At 43.7% G+C, this 21,032-nt stretch overlaps 1 protein-coding gene across 1 annotated transcript; it reads right to left on the bottom strand.

The window, feature by feature from the left end:
• Positions 1-1,599: 1,599 nt before the first annotated feature.
• LOC142817216 (uncharacterized) lies at positions 1,600-19,868 on the bottom strand. The gene is made up of 4 exons (XM_075894273.1): positions 19,534-19,868; positions 13,339-13,480; positions 6,843-6,898; positions 1,600-4,741 (listed from the first exon to the last, which is right to left on the bottom strand). The coding sequence occupies exons 1-4, from the start codon at positions 19,866-19,868 to the stop codon at positions 4,552-4,554; spliced, it is 723 nt and encodes a 240-aa protein (XP_075750388.1). The 3' UTR covers positions 1,600-4,551.
• Positions 19,869-21,032: the final 1,164 nt, after the last annotated feature.

Genomic DNA, 21,032 nt, shown 5'->3' with positions numbered 1-21,032 from the left:
AGCTGAAAATACATTACGCGCAACCAGCACATATCGTACCAAGAAACCGAACTAATAAAGTATGTAGTTTATTCCATCAATGGAAAGTGTAACGTCAAACAAAAGTTTGGACTTATAGGGGCTGATAAGGGCCCCAACTTCTTTTGTTTTCAACGTGTGTTGGTGTTGAATCCAACCCGAGAGGGGAATTTCCATTTCATAAGCGGGTGTTCGTGGTTTCGAGCACACACTTTGTTGGACTTGCAGCGCCAGGAACACCAACAGGTTCGTTTATTTAAAAGTACTATGCTTATTATTACATACAATAATTACGCTGAGATTATGAGCGTACATGCCGTATATTGATTGCCCTACGGTGCCATACAACTGCTCAGAACCGACTGAACCTGGTGGTCTCTTATATAGGTCTATATATAGCCGATGGCAAGTATGTTTATCTTTTTCCTTATAGCCTCTGATGAGATGGCTTCCCTGGAATGCATGGTGAAAACTACTGTTTATTGGTTTGTTAACACTCAGAGTGATATTAGCTAAGGGAGCAGGCTGTAATATGGGGGCAACTGCTACTCCTGTGGAGGTAAGCCTGATTGATGGCGGCCAGCAACGACGAGTGCACAAACTTACCTTTGCAAAAGCTTCCCCGATAATGCCAATGCATTTGGGCGATTCTGGGACGTGTAAGCCCAGAAAACATTACTTCCAACACCTTATTTGCTTGTCAGATGCTGTCTACACCATTAACTTACCTTAATGAACTTTATTTGAACCTTTTAGAATACCAGAACCCCTGTTCAAATTACTCTCAAAGAAAGTTGCTCAGCTCAGTAATGATCCAACGAGGTATGAAATAGCTGTAAGACATCAAACATGACCTACAAAAGTGAACACTCAGGTGCCACTAGTCTCAAAAGGCAAATGTTGTAGGCCCGTGTACTCAGATTTGGGTGCACGTTAAAGAACCCCAGGTGGTCAAAATTTCCGGAGCCCTCCACTACGGCGTCTCTCATAATCAGAAGTGGTTTTGGGACGTTAAACCCCACAAATCAATAAATTAGTCTCAAAAGGCAGATGCTCTTCTAGCAGTTTACAAGTGACCATTGTGGCACACCGGGCAACATTATGCCTACTGTGACTCTAGAGAGATGTATATTCATGGTATTGAGATTTCCAAATAACGTGAGTTGTAGACTTGCCCAGTGGACATCAGTATCTGACATTTCGTAGTTACAACTTGAACCAATAGATATAAGAAGCTCTTTTACATAAGGGGCTTCAAACGCAACATTTTGCTTGCATATGACAAGCAAAATGTTGCGCTTAGGCTGCAGGTATCTTGCCATGAAGACTAGCTTGCTTATCAGAACGACCCCAGAAGTTTTCCATGCTGAATATTGATCTCTTAGAGCCGCTTTTTTTCTGAAATTTTGTTTGGATGTCAATTTTATTGATGTATCCTTGAATCTTGGCAAAGTATCATTTCTAACAAACTATTTTATGAATGACATTTATAAAGGGCAACACTGTCTGCCACCTTAACTAATATGGCAAGCCCATTTGTTCAGAGAAGTGCTCCACGTGTCGAACACCAGAGAGCACTAATTAGGGAAAATGACAGAATGTGTGTTTTATTTGAACAAATTTCAGCAACCCCGATTTATTTTTGGAGCAGAAACAATGCAAACCATCGCGACAGCAGGCGTCATTTCAGAAATCGGTTAGGGCAGCTTTATGTGTAGTCTGGCCATAAATATGGTTCTCTTTGGGAATTCATACTTCACTGGGCAACAACGATATATGATAGCACTATGGATTAGAATGGACAAATAATTTGCGTACTAAATAACTTGCGTACTCTCAACCGAACAAACCATGTAGTGACAGCCAGTCAAAGGCAGAAAGGCCTAAAATTAATAGATCTATAACAACACTAGAAAGGAGCGATGTACAGCAGCAAATAAAAGGTAATTTAAAACAAACAGAATTTAGAAACGTTTTGGTTGAATGATGTCACACTAATAATGGGTTTAAATTAATCTCTGCCTTTTGCTAGACTGAATGATACAACTTAAGACAGCAGCATTTCCTCATTTCTGCACCGATGTGTATACTGTTACGAAGGCGCGACGCCAACACGGTCCGAAAGGGGGACCTGCCACTGGGCTGCATCATGATCATCAAATCTAGAGCCGCTGCGCTTGGTTGCACCCAAAGATGAGTTATGTTGCCACGCATTGCATAAGACTCGCCAGACTGGAAGGCGTCAATTGCTTCATCGGGCTCGTGGGCTGGGGGAACTCGGTGTGCGTTGCGTAAGACAGACCGTCACCGCCACTTGATGACATCGTTGAGTTGATCGCGTCAGGCGGGCTCGATCGCTGGCCTTGACAGAGGCATTGACGTTCGGTGTGGACTCCCAGGTATAACAATACACACAAGTCTGTACCAATGTGTGTGCACTCCAGACTCGCTCGCTGGATTCCGTGCCGACCGGTTGTGCCCTCGCGACCTCCGACGACAGCGCAGCTCTGGCTGACTGGGTTGGTCTTACGCCACCTCCTGCCCCCGGTCCCCTACGATGACGAGAGTGTAGCTCTGGCCGACTGGATTAGCCCTACGCCATCTCCTGTTGCCGACAAGAGCTCTAGCCAGTGGTGCCACGTCCTCGGACTCCTATGAACGTGTTTCATCTTTCCTATCTTCTCTTTCCTTCCGCCATAGCTAGCTTTCCTTGCGCATCTCTCTCTATATATAAATACCTTTATTCATATCACTTTAATCCCTCCTTACCCCCATCCCTTTGGGCTACTGTTGAGGTGTCGCAGCAGATGCAGACAGTTACGGGGCTCACTTTTCTCTTCTTTTCCCTTTTATAACCACAATCTCACTCCAGGCTGGCAGCAGATGAATGGCCGGCGAGCTCACATATTACAGAAGATTGCCGAGAGCATTAACAGGACTACTTCGCTAGTCACCAAGGTCAATGGCTGCTGTACATCAGTTTTCTCAGCAGGCATGCACAATTTTTCAATATGCAACCCATCAACGTTTGAGAACTTTAGGACACAAAAATCCTTCAAGCTAAAACAAAGGAACCCTGCTTTGCTGCTACACTGTACTTATTATCCCCAGGCCCTTGTATATAATTTCTACAATGTCATATAGAGAAATATAGCAGGAACAGACTAAATAAAAAAGGCAAGTATTACAAATCAAATGTGTTGAAGTAGGCTCCTATCAGGCTGCAGGTTTTTTCCAATGATGACCCACCTCCACATACACCTGCATTAAGACTATGTGATTTTACATATTTGTGCTTTTACATGTTCACTCACAGGGCAAAGTATGCAATTCAGATTGCCACGTTATAAAGTATATATACTAGCAGAAACATGAGGGAAAGATGCAACGGGTACCTATATGAAGTCGCGGACCATAAGCACGTGGCTAAATGTTAACACTGAACCGTATACCAATGCTGCGAGTGTTGTCCAACTAGTATGCTCGAAGCAAACGAATTCCCAAGAAGTGAAGACTATAGCTCACACCAAATGATTGGCGATGCTTCAGTTGAACCACTTAATTGTATGAAGGACGTAGTAAAAGGGTCCACACAATAACCTCAAGACCCAACTAAAGGAGCACAAAGTTCAGCCATGTATGACTGAAATGAAAAAGTCTTGCCCAAGAAGTTCCAAATGCACAAGCACATACAAAATGGAGCCTTCTTTCTATGCAGATAGATGAATTTGTACCAAGTTGCCCAGCTTTTCGTGCTGTTTGATTCAAACCAGCATCAATACGCCACTGCAGTGTACAATATGAACGGATGACTCTGTCATGGTTTAAAACATGCGCATAGGTCTATCAATTGCACAGCAGGCACTTATGGTCTTAAAATATGAGCATGATGGTGAAACATTGTACCAAATGTAAGCTTGTGCAATAAAATCCACAATATGGGTCAATTGTATTTGACATGCTCGTTAAAAACACTAGACTCACTGTATGGCTACTGGACAGCATACCATTTCAAAGCACAATAGATCCCGTACACCTTGGGACCATCCTTCAAACAGCTCTTTTCAATAATAGGTAGCAGATTACTGAGGTAGAGGCGTTGCACAGCAGTTCAAGGGCAGCTGGGAGCCCAAGGTGGATCCAGAAATCGCTGGCATGTCTCGTGGAAGCAACACGAGATGCAGTCTGTAGCCTACTCTCCATGCACTGGTGGTCACAGTGGAGTGATGATGAGCAGCAACGCCTGAGAGAATACCCACATAGAGTGAAGGTTGAAGGGCAGGCCAGAGCAATGGGTTTCCTTGTACTACGATGCATTATCCAGAAGGCAAGCTAGAGGCAGGAACCAGGAGGCAAATCTTTGAGGATGGAGAGACCATGGCCACAGGACATGGGTATTCAGAATATTGCTTGCCCATCCAAGAGATACAGGCCAGACGTGGTAGGCAACTCGGCTTTGGTAAGCAATAGGCAGGAAACGAGGAGATGAATACTTGTGGGTGCAGCGATGCCATAACCGCAGGACCGAGGTATCTAGAGGATTGTCTTGGTCAACCAAGAGACACAGGCCGGACGTGGAGGGCAATGCGGGTTCGGCAAGCAAAAGGTAGAAACTAGGAAGCGGATCCTTGTGGGTGCAGACGGGTATCCAGAGGGTTGCCTTGCCCATCCAAGAGGCACATGCCAGACGTGAAAGGCAATGCGGGTTTGGACATAGCATCCACTGGATGGGATCAAAGGTTGAAAAGCTGTAAGAACACGAAGATTTCACGATGTCTTTCAGATAAACAGGGTACGCACAGCAATGATAGTTCACGAGAGGACAAAATATTTGAAAATTCTGAATTATAGCTTTGCCTAGGAATAGACAATACAACAGAATTTTTTTATTCTACAACTGGCAGAACATTGTACACAATATTCAAAGGTTGTTGATTTTAATTTCACTGCAAAAGCCTGATTTTTTCATTTTTAATTTACACCATAATTACTACATTATAGTGAAAGACTATAACCCCTTATGTTTTCCTTCAGCTAACTGATTTATTTAATAGCGCCTAACAAAAAGATCAGCCTCTGAAAATTTTTCCTTTGATCATAGCGAGGGCCTCAATAGGCAGAGCTCATATCTTAAGCTAGCATATGAGGGTTTATTGTTCAGTAGCAGTATTGTGCAAAGGTCATGTGACACAGTCCGGAGAAACGTTTCTCGTTCGCCACCTTCACTACAGGGGGTGCTGGCCAATACTCCTAGATACAGTCAAACAACTTTACAAGAGGCATGCTCCAGACAGCAATTTTTGTCTTTTATATGAGATGTCTTTTAAAAGCAGGGTACCTCGTCTTGGTTTGCTTATCAACCCGTATTTTACTTTAAGTACACTGGTGTTTTTATACCCATTTGTCTCTTATATCAGTGTCTCTTGTAAAGGGGCTCGTCAGTGTTAAAGATACAAAGATATTAAACATGGTGGGCAGGGATGTGCCCATCATCCCAGCTTGCAATGAAAAGCCCCACAGGCATAACCTGAAGGTTGCCGGCTCAGATCTTGCTAATAAAATGGGCGATGTTTTGTCCACTGACTCCTTTGTTTTGTCCACTGACTGTCTTAAACTACAATTAAGAGCATATAATATCCCTTATGCTTTCTTTTGCTTTGTTGACTGTTAGAATCATTCGGCAAGGTCACATAGCAACATGTTAGAGGAGGACACCAAAGACGAAGTCTGATGTTTATTCAGGCCAGGAACAGTAACATTTGAAAGGCTTTGAAAGCTCTTGCAAATTACACAATATCTTTGCAACTTGCACAATATCAATAGCAGAAAAGCGGCTTCATAGTGGAGTTTTTGTCCCGTAAGCATATAGCGGTCTCCAAGGGAGCTATTTTCAATTTGTCCAGCTGTTGTACATGTCTGCTTAGGCGTACCACATTTCGTTACTCGAAAAAGGAGCAAGCCATGACGTCATGGCACTCTTCACCACGTCAGTGAACCGAAACCACCAGCACATTTTCCACATAAGTAGAATTGAATTGAAGGGCTGAAATGTACGGTAATAGGACTCTTAACTTGACAAGTCTGAACTTTTGAATGAAAGTTTTGAGGTGTTTGGAGAACGATGCAACAAATGCATATTGAATTTCAAGATGCATGACGAGGGCAACTGTGTTAAACCTAATTCAAGAGCTAACACGGTTAGAGTTAATGCACGGCCTCCAAGATGTGTGTTCAAAAGCAGATCTCTGGTGGCAGCATTTGTTGCAGTGAAAAGTTGCAATTAAAAAGACCGGAAACAGGGTATGTACTGCTTGCTGAGCTCCAGTCAATCAGTGAAGGCCGAAGTAGACAATCCACAATGTGGACACATCGAAAATGGTGTCCCACGTGCACTGAATCTATTTGAGCCCAATCAGGCGGTTGAAGTGTCAGTTAAACTTATTTCAGATTAGAAGTAGTCTTAAGTTCTCCACGTGAAACCCTAAGTCGAACTGTAGTGGCGAGCATATTCACTTGTAGAAATCATACTGACAGGTCGAAAGTGTCATTTTTACAGGACTTGATACACTGTAGTGTAGTTGCTGGAAGCTAAAGCAGTGTTGCTTAAATAAGAAGTGCAGAAAGCGAAGGGGTTTGTCTGAAGAGTAAAGTAACCAGACTGTTTGTTAAGAGATTATTGAATCAGTCGATAAACATTAAAGGTCTTCAAATAGGCATGTATGCATCACTTGTAAGTGATTCTAATGCTGTGAAAAATCTCCGTAAGTCAGGTGACTTACACCAGCCGACTGTTTGTTAAATGGCGGGAACATGGTAAAACTGACCTGGCAAGGTCCGGTGAGCAGGAAGATCGCCTGGTTCGCATCAGGACTGCATACGCCTTGATATAATCAAGAGAAGCCAGAAAGGCCAGTTTCAATTATTATCTTTTGATTTTTATAGGCTTTCAATCTGTGACAAGCTACGGCAGCTGACTTTCAGGGAGCCTTTGCAAAGTGGAAATTTTGTACGGAGCGCTGTATAGGTATACACATTAAATATTTCATGGCTTTTTTCTCTTTTTTTTGACAAAAAGAAAAACTGAACTTATGTAGCTAGTGGATGATAGATTTAGAGGTGATGGGTCGGCCTATAGTTTTAACATGTTAACAATCCATTGAAGATTGAAAATAATGACTCAGAACCATAGTAAGTCAATAATACTGGTTGCAAGCACAACTACCCCTAATATTGCAATGGTATGGCTTTTCTAGGTCATCATCATCATCATCAGCCTGACTACATCCACTGCAGGACAAAGGCCTCTCCGATGCTCCACCAGTCAACTCGGTCCTGTGCTTGCTGCTGCCAATTTATACCCACAATCTTCTTAATCCCATCTGTCCACCTAACCTTCTGTATGCCCCTAACCTACTTGCCTTCTCTGGGAATCCAGTTAGTTACCCTTAATGACCAGCGGTTATCCTATCTACGTGCTACATGCCCGGCTCATGTCCATTTCCTCTACTTGATTTTGTTTATAATATCCACTCTGCTCTCTTCTTGTCTCTTAAGGTTACACCTACATTTTTCTTTCCATTGCTCGCTGAGTCGTCCTCAATTTAAACTGAACCCTCTTTGTAAGTCTCCAGGTTTCTGCTCTGTAGCTAAGTACCGGAAAGATACAGCTGTTATATACCTTCCTCTAGAGGGATAGTGGCAATCTACTTGTCATAATTTGAGAGTGCTTGCCAAATGTGCTCCACCCCATTCTTATTCTTCTAGGTACTTCAATCTCGTGGTTCGGCTCTGCGGTTATTACCTGCTTTAAATACAGTCTTTTACAACTTGAAGTGCACTATTACCTATCTCGAAGCGCTGCTTTCTTCCGAGGTTGTTGTATATTACTTTCGTTTTCTGCAGATTAATTTTAAGACCCACCTTTCTGCTCTCCTTGTCTAACTCCGAAATGATGAGTTGCAATTCGTCCCCCGAGTTACTGAGCAATGCAATGTCATCGGCAAGGTGCTGGTTACTAAGGTACTTTCCATTAACTCTTATCCCTAACTGTTCCCATTCTAGGTCTCTGAAAACCTCCTGTAAGCACGCGGTAAATAGCACTGGGGAGATTGCATCTCCCTGCCTTACACGCTTCTTGATTGGTATTCTGTTGCTTTCTTTATGAAGCACTATGGTGGAAGTTGATCCCCTGTAAATTTCTTCCAGGATGTTCATATATGCTTCATCGATGCCCTGATTCCGCAGTGTCTGCATGACTGCTGATATTTCTACTGAATCAAACGCCTTCTTGTAATCTATGAAAGCTATGTATAGTGGTTGGCTATATTCTGAGCATTTCTCTATTACCTTATTGATAGTATAGATGTGGTCAATTGTTGAGTAGCCTGTTCGAAATCCTGCTTGTTCCTTTGGTTGTTTGAATTCTAATGTTTTCTTTACTCTGTTAGCAATAACCTTTGTAAATAGCTTGTATACTACAGAGAGCAAGCTGATCAGCCTATATTTCTTCAAGTCCTTGTCATTTTCTTTTTTATGTATTAAGATGATGTTAGCGTTCTTCCAAGACTCTGGTACTCTTCCCGTCAGGAGACACCTCGTAAACATGGTGGCAAGTTTTCCTAACACAATCAGTCCTCCATCATTCAGCAAATCTGATGTTACCTCATCCTCACCAGCAGCTTTGCTCTTTGCATGCTTTCCAAAGCTTTTCTGACTTCTTCTATCATTACCGGTGGGGTGTCGTCTGGGTTACTGCTAGTTCTTATAGTATTAAGGTCGTGGTTGTCTCGGCTACTGTACAGATCTCTGTAAAACTCCTCCGCTATTTTAACTATCCTATCCATATTGGTAGTTATTTTGCCTTCTTTGTCCCTTAGTGCATACATCCGACTTTTGACTATCCTAAGTTTACTCTTCACTGCTTTGACGCTTCCTCCATTTTTCAGAGCATGTTCAATTATCTCTATGTTATACCTTCTTACATCAGATATCTTATGCTTATTAATTAACTTCGAAAGCTCTGCCAGTTCTACTTAAAAAAAAAAAACTTAGGAAGATCTGAGGAAGATCTGAGGAAAACTGAGGAAGATCTTTTGAAGATCTGCTAACGCCCACGATGATGGCTACGAATCAATTATCGAGTGATAACGGTGAAACTTCTATTTGTTCTCTGATGCAATGCAACGTGCGCAGCCTGAACAGAAATATTGACGCACTATGCTCTTTTCTAGAGGTGAATTCTTTTCTATTCAATTTTATAGCTGTTTCGGAGACCTGGCTTAAATCAGGTGAAGTCCAGAATATCCCAGGTTATTCATTCACTTCTATTGCTAGAAATTCTCGCGCACGAGGAGGAGGCGTTGGCCTATTTAAGAGAGCAAACATCAAATGCGAACTCGTCCCTCAGTTTTCTTACTCTTATCTCCAGGAATTTGACTTTCTTGTTGTGAATTAAACCTCCATTTTTATTGCTGTTATCTATCGTGCTCCGAACCAAAACATGCAAACTTTCATGCAACATTTCGAGGCATTACTAGCATATTTTACCAGCATCAACTCAAAAATAATCATATGTGGTGACATTAACATTGACTCCTTGAAAAATGAAAACAATGAGTACTTCCATCTTGTAAACTCTTATGGTTTCCATAATGTAATTACAAGACCCACCAGGGCAACTCGTAATTCATCAACTTCAATTGACCATATACTTTGCAATTTCGACACTACAACCAGTCAGTGCAACATCTATCATACAGTCATCTCAGATCATTATCCAACCGCCATTTTTTTCCTTTATCTGAAAATATTAGGAACACACCCACGATGTACCGCACTAGGATTAATCTTTGCAGTTTAAAACAACGCTTATTAGAAATTGATGACAGTATACTAGACTCTGGTGGCTCTCATCAGCAATATGCCGCACTAAGTGATAAGATAAGGGACGCGATTATACAATCCAAAATCCCGTACAAAAAAAGGTATCACCAAGAGCCAATTTGTCCTTGGATGACCAAGGATATTTTACAATTGGTAAAGAAAAAAGACTATTGGCACACAAAAGTTAAACAAAATAAGGGCAACTTGTAATATGAAGAAAAATTTCGGGTGACCCGCAACATGGTAACGTAGTTTACCCGTAATCGTAAAAACAATATTATTCTGAGCTAATTACAAAAAACTCTGGAAATTCAAAGATAACGTGGAAAATTATAAACTCTGTTATAAAACCTATTCCTAATCAATACGTTATGGCTGATACAGATATAATGGGAATATCAGCAGAATTTTTGGTATCGACTTTTAATCAGTTCTTTTGTAACATTGGTAAAGAAATTGCGAATACCTGCCGTGATGTATTAGTCGATACATTTCCGGATAGAGTTGTCAATTTCTTTGGATACATCGCCATAACTCCTGCGCAAATCGTAACTCTCGTTAAAGCTATGCCATGCAAACATAGTGCGGGGTGTGATGAGATATCACTATTCATACTTAAAAACTTCATAGACATTCTATGTACTCCTCTAGCAAAAATTTTTGATCACGCATTTTACACGTCAACTTACCCAGATTTGCTAAAAATCGCAAAGGTCGTTCCAATTCACAAAAATGGAGACCATAGCCTTCCCGAAAACTACCACCCCATATCTGTATTAAGTTCCATAAATATAGTGTTCGAAAAACTTATCTCGAAACGGCTTCTAAATTTTCTCGATCAAGAGTCTGTAGTAACAAATAACCAACATGGCTTTCGGAGCAATCGATCCACTTCCACTGCAGTGCTATTTTTTTCAGATAGGGTCAATTTCTACCTAAACAACAACATGATAGTGATTGGTGTTTTCATTGACGTTAGAAAAGCTTTTGACACCGTACATCATGATATACCACTCAACAAATTAGAATGGTATGGCATACGAGGGGGAAGTCTGGAATTTTTTAGAAGCTACCTTACGAACCGACAACAAACGGTTCATTTTTGTAACACTAATTCAGGATTTTTGCCCATTACTTCGGAAGTACCGCAGCGCTCGGTATTGGGACCTATTTTATTCTCTCTGTACATGAATGACTTCCCTTCAATATTACACAACTTCACCCCAGTCATGTACGCTGATGACACTGCTCTCATTTGCGCACACGAGTCCATCGATGGAGCCTTAAGCATGGCAAAGAAAGAATTGAAAGAAATTTGTGATTGGTTTCAAGCCAATAAATTGGCTTTAAACGTTAGTAAAACAAAATATATGGTATATCATTCCCCATACAAAGTTATTGGTTTGGATTCCTGTGTGCTTCAGGCTGAGAGCGAAACAATAGAAAGAGTAAGTAGCTTAACATACCTTGGAATTGTGTTGGATCATCATTTCAGCTGGAAAACGCATATAGACTCTCTCTGCAAAAAACTCGCGACAATCTGCTATACTCTCTTCAAATGTCGCCAGTACTTCGATGCGGAAACTTTAAGAACAATATATTTTGCCCTATTTCCCAGCCAACTCTCATACTGTATTGAGTCTTGGGGCCATACATACGATTCATACCTAAAGCCACTTATAGTCCTGCAAAAACGTGCTATCCGATTTATATCAAACGCAAACTATATGGCCTCATCTAAACCACTCTTTCGACAGTACCAGGTAATGCCTCTACAACTAGTAATAAATTATAAAACAACAATAATGGTGTACAAGTCTCTAACATGCAATATCCCTCTTCACCGCTCCCTTTTTATTCCCTCACAATTGCAAACAAGAGCCCGTCATTGTGGTAACTTCCTAAAACCACTGGTTAAAAATGTTTATGGCAAAAGACAACTCTATAGTGTTGGAACGTCATTGTGGAATAACCTACCAGTGGAAGTGAAACAACATAATTCTTTCACATTAATGATCAAACGTCATTACAAAGAGCTCTATTAGACTACTGATAAGTTTCGTGAAATGATGAAAAGTGACATGATTTTAAACTAATGTTTTGTATGCTGACCAAGAATGCTATTACCAGATGTACAGAAATATTAGATGTATTACGTTAAGTATGCAAACCGAAAACGTGTTCAAAGTGTAGTGTATAAGTTGGATTTTTCTTCTTCAATGTGTTCGGTATGTGTGTATAAGTGATATGTTTATCAAAACATATCTGCATCTTAAACTAAAATGTCGTTCATTATACAACTCTTTCTCCTGCCTCTAATTAATGTATGTTATAATTGCATGGATCCATACTAGCATTCTGCTAAGGATCCAGATGTTGCTAACATGTTTTTCTTTACTGTATGTTGTTTATTCATAATAAAGTTCAAAGTTCAAAATTTTGTCTGTTGTGCTTAAGACTTTCATGCTTTGACGCTTCTTAATGAGATTCTTCGTTTTCTGGGAAAGCTTGCCAGTGTCCTGTCTGACTACCGTGCCTCCAACTTCCCCTGCACACTCTGCAATGATACTCGTCAGATTATCATTCATTGTATCTACGCTTAGGTTGATGTCCTCAATAAGAGCAGAGTACCTGTTCTGAAGCAATACTCTTAATTCCTGTACTTTCCCTCTCAGTGCTAGCTTATTGGTTGGCTTCTTGTGCATCAGTTTCTGTCGTTCCTTCTTCAAGACTAGGCGAATTCGAGACCGTACGATTCTATGGTCACTGCATCGTACCTTGCCGACCACTACCCCATCCTGCACGATGCCTGGGTGTGCACTCATCATAAAGTCTATTTCGTTTTTGTTTTCGACATTAGCTCACTGTAACTGTAAGTGGGCTCCTCCATGCCCACTTACAGTTTCCTTGTTTTTGGTAGAAGGTATTCAAAATCCGTAAATTATTGCGTTCTGAGAATTCTGCTTATAGCTCTCCTCTGGCATTTCTTGTTCCAATGCCATGATCTCCTACTGCCTGGTCTCCAGCCTGCTTCTTCTCCACCTTTGCATCAAAGTCTCCCATCAGTATTGTATACTGTGTTTTTACCTTATTCATTGCCGATTCCACGTCTTCATAGAAGCGTTCAACTGAAGCGTCATCATGGCTTGATGTGGGCGCGCAAGCCTGTACCACTTTCATCTTGTATCTCTTATTGAGTTTAATTACCATACCTACCACCATTTCATTAATGCAATAGTAATCCTCTATGTTGCCAGCTGTGCTTCTTTGAATTAGGAACCCTACTCCCTGTTCTCTTCCGCCAGCCAAGCCCCGATAGCAAAGAATGTGCCCATTATGTATTACCGTATAGGCCTCATCTGTCCTCCTAACCTCACTGAGCCCAATTATATCCCACATAACACTCTCTAGCTCCACGAATAGTACAGCTAGACTTACCTCACTAGATAAGGTTCTAGCGTTAAACGTTGCCAAGTTCAGGTTCCAATGGCGGCCTGTCCGGATCCAGAGATTCTTAGAATCTCTGGATCCCTCTGCTGCATTGCAGATCTGACCGCCGCCATGGTCAGTTGAATCGCAGCTGCTGGGGAAAGAGAGCCGTGAGTTAATTGACGTATGCATGTGGGAGGTAGGTCTAGTAATATTTAAAAGTTCCTGTCAGAGCAAGGGTAAACCACTGTAGAAGTACTAACAGCTGGGCCAGTTGGTTAGAGTAACTGAAAATATTTTGACACAGCGCATGACTTTGGCAAACACTGGACTGATTATGCCAAAGGCACATACAAGACTATCTTCTACAAAAAGCACAAGATCAAAGAAAGTGAAGCGGTATGGCATTGTCTTTTGATGCTAATAAATATTTCAGCTATATCAGTTATTTACCATGTTAGATACACAGCTCCATGATGTGTTCAGGTAACGAGGCGCATTCTAGCCCATTAGGAGTTGCAACTCGTTGCCCACGCAAAGTGGCACCAATGAACAAAGCAGAGCACTATAAGCAGAAAAATTTGTTTCTGGAACACTTTGGGTTACTGGTATTTTATAAACCATTGCAATCATGTCTGCCAGTTCCAATAAAGCTTTGAGTCCTTAGAAGGAGTGCCACTATCCGGCAACTCGTTTAGTGCGACTTCATAGAGGCATGAATGTATAGTAAGAACACCTACAAAATTTCAAGGCTTCCACGCTTCCAACATGCCTTCATTTTAAATTCATGGCTAAAGGGACATGGGACGACCCGTTGTATCACGGTGTTACTCCAGAAAAGCAACCAAGTTGCATACGAGGTGATCCAGTTATCTGTTCATTACATGTCTTTTGTGTTTAAAGTATTTGAGACAAGAGTGGAAACAAATGGGAAGAAAGATTAACAGAGAATATCTTAGCAATTTACAGTTTGCAGACAACACTGCACGCTTGAGCACTGTTGGCTGCTATGTGCAAAAGATGACTGAAGACAAAACGAAAAAGCATCATGGTAAGAACGAAGCAGGGACGCACGTTTTGATTTCACGAGTCCCTTCAACAAGGGCCGCAGTTAGCCTTAGCCTCGACAGAGTGAACGGCTTTGACGGTGAGAGTGAAAAAACTATTGCACATTGTAGCCTCGTGCAGCACTTGCTATTCTCGCCATTTCACAGTGCTCCGCCAGTCAGATATTCTATTCACTGTGTTCTCTTTCTCACGACAGACTATAGAATGATGATTTGATATGTGGGGTTTAACGTCCCAAAACCACCATATGATTATGAGAGAGGCTGTAGTGGAGGGCTCCGGAAATTTTGACCACCTGGGGTTCTTTAACGTGCACCCAAATCTGAGCACACGGGCCTACAACATTTTCGCCTCCATCGGAAATGCAGCCGCCGTAGCCGGGATTCGAACCTGCGACTTGCGGGTCAGCAGCCGAGTACCTTAGCCACTAGACCACCGCGACGGAGCCAGACTATAGAATGCCGACCATTGATGGAGGAACTGAGCTGTACTCTATAGCACCAAAGAAGCCCTCCTGGCCAGTAACTGCAGTGTTCATTTTTGTACTAGCTTCCGACCAGAAGAAGGTATTAAGGCCAAACTCATCCGTGACGCAGTCTATTAAATGCATGCCTTTACAGAGACCAGAACAAGGAGCGCAAGAAAAAGCTGACAGAATTAGAGACATTCAGTGCCCTGTCTGTCGATCTATCACTGTCACTTGCCCAATACTGTCTTTTCTCTCATCAATGATTGCCCCGCCGCGGTGGTCTAGTGGCTAAGGCACTCGGCTGCTGACCCGCAGGGCGCGGGTTCGAATCCCGGCTGCGGCGGCTGCATTTCCGATGGAGGCGGAAATGTAGGCCCGTGTGCTCAGATTTGGGTGCACGTTAAAGAACCCCAGGTGGTCTAAATTTCCGGAGCCCTCCACTACGGCGTCTCTCATAATCATAGAGTGGTTTTGGGACGTTAAACCCCACATATCAATCAATCATATCTCATCAATGATTTACTAAATAGCCTTAGGTGCTTGCGGGTATAAACTGGCAGCAGCAAGCACAGAAACAAGTTGACTGGCAAAACATGGGAGAGGCCTTCGTCCTTCGAGGGGCATATTCAGGCTGATGATGAATTCACCTGCTGACCCGCAAATCCCGGGATCGAATCCCGGCTGCGGCATTTTTGATCGAAGCGAAAATACTGTAGGCCTGTATGCTCAGACTTGGATGTCCTTTAAAGAACCCCCCAGGTGGTCGAAATTTCCGGAGCCCTCCACTACGGCGTCTCTCATAATCATATGGTAGTTTTGGGAAGTCAAGCCCCACATATCAATCAATCAGGCTGTAGAATGTGAGGAGGCAAGCTTCACAACACAGCTACTTGCCCCGTCTAGCCTTCGCAAGCGATATTGCTGCCCTGCATTCCCTTATATCAGAGGTAGAGCAACACTTATGTGATAAGCACGCATCACACACAATACACACACGTCTCAATTTGTGTGCACGAGGCACTTTATTTCTTAAGCTGTGCAGCAAAGCATGGACACATACATAGATGTATTAGGTGTGATCAGGATTCTTACAGGTTTTTATGGAGAAAATTTAAGGATATTTGGAGTTTCACGGTCCTATAGTATTTTCGAGGCCCCCTGCGATAGCCTAATTTTTCTTTCTAAGTCAAAAATCTTGAAACAGGGCTCTCGAAACGTCTGAACATTTATTGCACAAAGAAAAATATAGATCACAATACAAATCTGCTTGTATTGCATGCAATAAAAAATAAATAAAGCTAGGTTTAGCAAATATCAAATTGTGGATTGTAAAATTTAAATGTAAACTAGATAAGAAGCTAAAAAGTTAAAGAAACCTTTTCATTGCTAATGCTGTGCTAGAGCATTCACGTTTACAATCCTGATACCAGTCAGGGTCTAGCGACAGAACGTGGCCATCTGAATTCCTTGAATAGCGTAGCACGGAGTCTGAATCGTGGCATTAAAATGACAGCGACTCCCTGGAAATGTGCACTGCCGTAATTACAACAGGATTTGGTACCAAGCATTCTGTCGAAGTTCTTAATATGTCCAGACCCAAAAGTTTTCTGCAAAACGAAAGCGTCTACCTTATGCAATCGAGCTAAGTGAATAACCTCAGCCTGTTTCAACGCTCTAGTAATCCCACGACAATGAAAGGGAGCTAAAGTAAGGGTAAGAGAAGGCATGATGAAACACAGAAGAAAACCCAGAAACTAGAAAAGACAGGAAGCAAAAGAAGGAAAAGGAAACACAAGGAAACTGCTAAAACTTTGTGTGTGTGCTTATATGTCATTCTTTACGAAGCTTTTTTTTCTTTTTTAAAACCCTACAACTTTAAACCTGTAATACCTAACGAATTCAACTCTTTCCTTCAAAAAGTGAATTAGTTTAAAAAGCAAGGCACCATCTTATTCATAGCCTGTCCCCATGGGTGTGTTGCGCCAAGCCGTTGAGGTACCAACCAACTTGACAGTACCAGCTGCTGGAAAGCTACCTAAAATATCACCTAGAAATCAGAAAGCCCTTCGGAGAAGGAATCCTCATTCGTGGACGGGTACCATAGATCAGACAGTAGTGAGTACTCACAGCTGCCTGGACCACAGTTAGGGCAAGGAAAACTGTTGTTCAACTCCCTCTCAGTACTGTCCTTGCCGGTAGATGGAGAAGATTCCATCCGAATACGTTGCTTCACATTCGGGAGGCTGTCCTCCGAGCTGCTGGGACCACCACCGGCCTCTCACCGGACCCGGAAAATCCCCGTGATCGGGGGACGCGTCGTTTCTTCCCTCGAAGCACCAGGGGCCAAATCCATAGGGTTCCCGTCGTCGTGCTTAGCAGGAGGCGCGTCGGTAGGCGAGGCTGGCGGCTGCTCGGCGGCACCAGCGAGGGGGGGGGGGGGCAGGGAACTTTCAGCTGATTTCGCCTCTCACTCGTCCCCTCCTGGAACCCGTTCGCTCATCCTCTGGCAGGGTAGACCTCTCAGCCGTCGACAGCAACCCCGCTCACCTGCAGGGAAGAAGAAGCAGTTACAGGCAGGGCAGCCGATGAATGCGTCTGCGCCTTGCACGTTGAGGGGTTACGGTCGCAGCCGCAACACATTTTCGCACGCACCGGTAATATGGTAAAATGGGCAATCGCAGGGAACTCTGGGATACGATGGCTTCCGGTTCGACGCACCACGCGGGTTAGCAGCGGCACGCGTGCATTTTGTACCGTTGTTGAAAAAAACACCTTTCTGTGCAATGTCAGTGGTTTAGAAGTAGTTTTTTTTCTTTTTGATAATCGTGGCTGTGATCGTGACAAGCTACGAAAGCCATGAACGGTGAGGAAACTGTTTTATCGCGCTAAAATGATTTGGAATGCTTTTATGCTGCCCGGGGGTGCTGTCAGTCTGGCTAGCAGATCAGTTGATAGAGAAAACAGTTCATTGTATGATACGTTACTGCAGATAAAAGATCACTATTTTAAAGATCTCAGGGGACGGGGATGACTGCAGCAGTGTGCTAAGAGTTCATTTCGAGATCGCTGCTTCGGCCGACTTTGACGGTCGATCGGCATGAAGCCCAGCACGTATTGAGCGCATTGAGGTATATTTTTGTTTTCTCGCCTTCTGCGCGCTATAAGATGCATTTCTTACTCGAAGCCAGATGCTTATGTAAACGCTAACCTTGCTCAAGCTGCACGGCATGGGGGCTCATAAACAATACTTTCAGACATAGACTGCGGCGAATAATCTAAACCTTGCGCTTGTTTAACGCACTTCTTCCTTTGAGTGCCATCCTGGCGCATAGTTTGACCAAGATAAACGCAAATGCATTCGTCCAGCGCTTCGTGTAAACATACTCTTGAGTGAAGCTTCTGCCTTTTTTGTCATATATATGCGTGCAATGGCCAGGGCTCATCTCATATTGCAGGTAGATTTCACCCGCGTGTCCCCATAATAGGGAGTTTTAGCATCCGGCCGTTTGCAAGCGCTGCGGGCGTAGCGGGTGTTACTATTCTAAAACTAACCATATGAGTTTTAGAATAGCGTTTGCCCTGCTGCGATCCGCAATGCACGATCGCAGCGACACTGTAGCCTCGAAAACAACGCTTGCGGGCCACGTGCGGGCCGTCATCACCGCACGCAATTTAGGACTTTTTGCGTGCGGTCCGCGAACGCCGACTCACGTTACGACGCATGCGCAGTGGCAGCGACCGCACCGCAAGGGCTCGCAATGCGCTATTCTAAAACTCCCTATTGTCTTTGCAAGGCGCGCCTGCGCGACAGTTTATTTCTCAATATAATATTCGCAGCAAAGTCATGCGTAAGCTTTTTTTTTGTGTGGAATACAAACGTATCTGTGATAAAAGATAAAATTGTTTTCACACGCCCTGGATTAAACGTTTCGTACTCAAAGGCTACCTGTCACTGTGGCTCTCTTCATAGCCGTGGCCCACCTCATTTTTCTTTGTTTCATGGCAATCGATTCATGCGTTTGCCTTTCACGCTTGAGGTGGAGCAGCCAACGGCTGAACAACAGACCATGGTTTATCAGGACGAAGATAAACGGGCGACCGAGCGCGCGAATCCCGAATAATATGAGGCTTGCGGCGAAGCGGTTCACCATCGTCTACTGTTCTCGAACCGGAAGCCGGTAGCAGACGGTGCATCCCACAATCCCTCGCTCTTTTACTGGTCACCTAAGCACCCACGGCGGAGCAGTACACTTGACCACGTGGTGTTGATTGATATGTGGAGTTTAACGTCCCAAAACCACCATATGATTATGAGAGACGCCGTAGTGGGTGGCTCTGAAAATTTTGACCACCTGAGGTTCTTTGACGTGCGCCCAAATGTGAGCACATGGGCCTGCAGTATTTTCGCCCCCATCGTAAATGCAGCCGCCGCAGCCGGCATTCGATCCCGCGACGTGCGAGTCAGCTGTCGAGTACCTTAGCCACAAGACCACCGTGGCGGGGCTTGACCGCGTCCGGGCCGGAGGAGCCGCCGACAAATGCGTAGAACGCCCTCTTACTCCCATTGAATCACAATTAATGTCCCTAACCTGAATGAGGTTCGGGCCAGCCATCTCTAAGCGCACGACACGGACGCCGTTAAAGCCAGGCACGTGTTCGTGCGTTACATCCAAAACATCCCATATTTGCTCATCACCATTTGGATGGCATAGTCATTGGAATCTGCTGGGTAGCCAAGAACGCATTCCCGCTTAGCCGGCCGAACAGCGCGGTACTCAAATCCTATCTTCGCATCGCTGAAGACGTGGATTGGGTCATCGAGAAATCGCCGACACGCCTCCTCAGTGCCGAAGGTCACCTCAGACTTCCCTAAGCCAAAATTATGTACATTCTTCAGCTCACTGAGCGTGAAGCGCTGCACTAGTTCCTTGCATATGTCAGCACTGCCGACACCCTGAAACAAGCGTCCAAAAAAGACGCGCGGCCTGACGTGGGCCACCATCGCGGTAAACGTACCACGAGGCAGCCACGTCCGTTACAATTAAGCTAGCCTAACCAGAAAAACTCTGAGGTAAAGACTAGCCTATACTGACGAAAAACGCTAGAAACGGACAGAAAACCTCACCGAAAACCTGTGTACTCCGGTCCGAAGGCGCGCCGTGTCACCGCACGAAAAGGCGAAGCAAAATCCTCCCAAACGATACATGCAAACAAAGCGCGCTAGTCACGCGAGGAGCGGGCCATGGCACTTCCGATCACGTCGAGTGCTGGAGCGAGAATGCAGCTGGCGTGACCCTAAAGCACCAGATCGAAATCATTGACGTGCAACGGCTGCAGAGCAGCAAGCACACTGCGTAAGATGCTCTACCTTATGTTGTAACTTGTGCCTGTCGCAGTTTGTCGATCGCGCCAATCTTTGAGGTCGCTGTAGGCATGATGCGTCCCCACAAGATGGCAGCACGCGTTCACTAACAAAGAGGAGTCATTGTGCGGGAAATTCAAAGTGATAGTAGCGGTGGACCCTTCCCTTGTGATTGCAAATGAGCTGTTTTTTAAGCCATAGCTTTTGTTGACGCAGACTTTCTGTTTCTTAGATAGTGCAAACGATAGTATGGCTCCCTGCCGGTGCCAGCCGCAAACCTCAGAGTTCTACCTTGCATATTGTCTCGCATGTTTTACTTACCGCATTTACCTACTACAGCGGCCCTGACGTAGCATGTTATGGTTTGCAAACTGACGGACGAGTCATGATGTAATTGTAATACACCAGTGTGCCTCTGATAACAAACGAAAGAAAGCTGATATTCCAGGTGATATTATAAAAGAAATGGGCCTTGGCTGGCCACCTCATGACAACCGCAGAACAGCGGCGGTGGCAGTTGCGTACATAACTATAGATAGGACGGCGCCCATGGCAAATATATTTCCACGCCCCTCAGGACGGCAATGACAGTGATTCTTTTTTGTGTGTGTGTGTGTGTGTGTGTGTGTGTGTTTTAGCAATATAATGGTATTGTGGGCAAAAAACAAACATTTGGCTGTTTTCGGCTAGCGAATGAGTGATATCTTCATTAATTGATTGTTCACTACAGTGGACTGAAGTCGTCTTGCACGTCCATGGATGGTACGACGCACCAAAGGTCCACAAGGTTCGAAAACTTATGAT

Source organism: Rhipicephalus microplus, chromosome 5 (genome assembly GCF_043290135.1).
Source record: "Rhipicephalus microplus isolate Deutch F79 chromosome 5, USDA_Rmic, whole genome shotgun sequence".
NCBI lineage: Eukaryota > Metazoa > Arthropoda > Arachnida > Ixodida > Ixodidae > Rhipicephalus > Rhipicephalus microplus.
Note: the sequence above shows the minus strand (reverse complement) of the source record. Positions and strands in the feature narration are given on the sequence as shown.

Excerpts from the sequence above, each read along its gene's own strand:
- LOC142817216 (XM_075894273.1), bottom strand. The coding sequence starts at position 19,868 with ATGGTGGCCCACGTCAGGCCGCGCGTCTTTTTTGGACGCTTGTTTCAG. Across the intron at positions 6,899-13,338 it reads CTAGAACCTTATCTAGTGAG|GCGTATGCAGTCCTGATGCG; the intron begins GTAAGTCTAGCT and ends GATTATATCAAG. Across the intron at positions 4,742-6,842 it reads TGCTCACCGGACCTTGCCAG|TGGATGCTATGTCCAAACCC; the intron begins GTCAGTTTTACC and ends GATCCCATCCAG.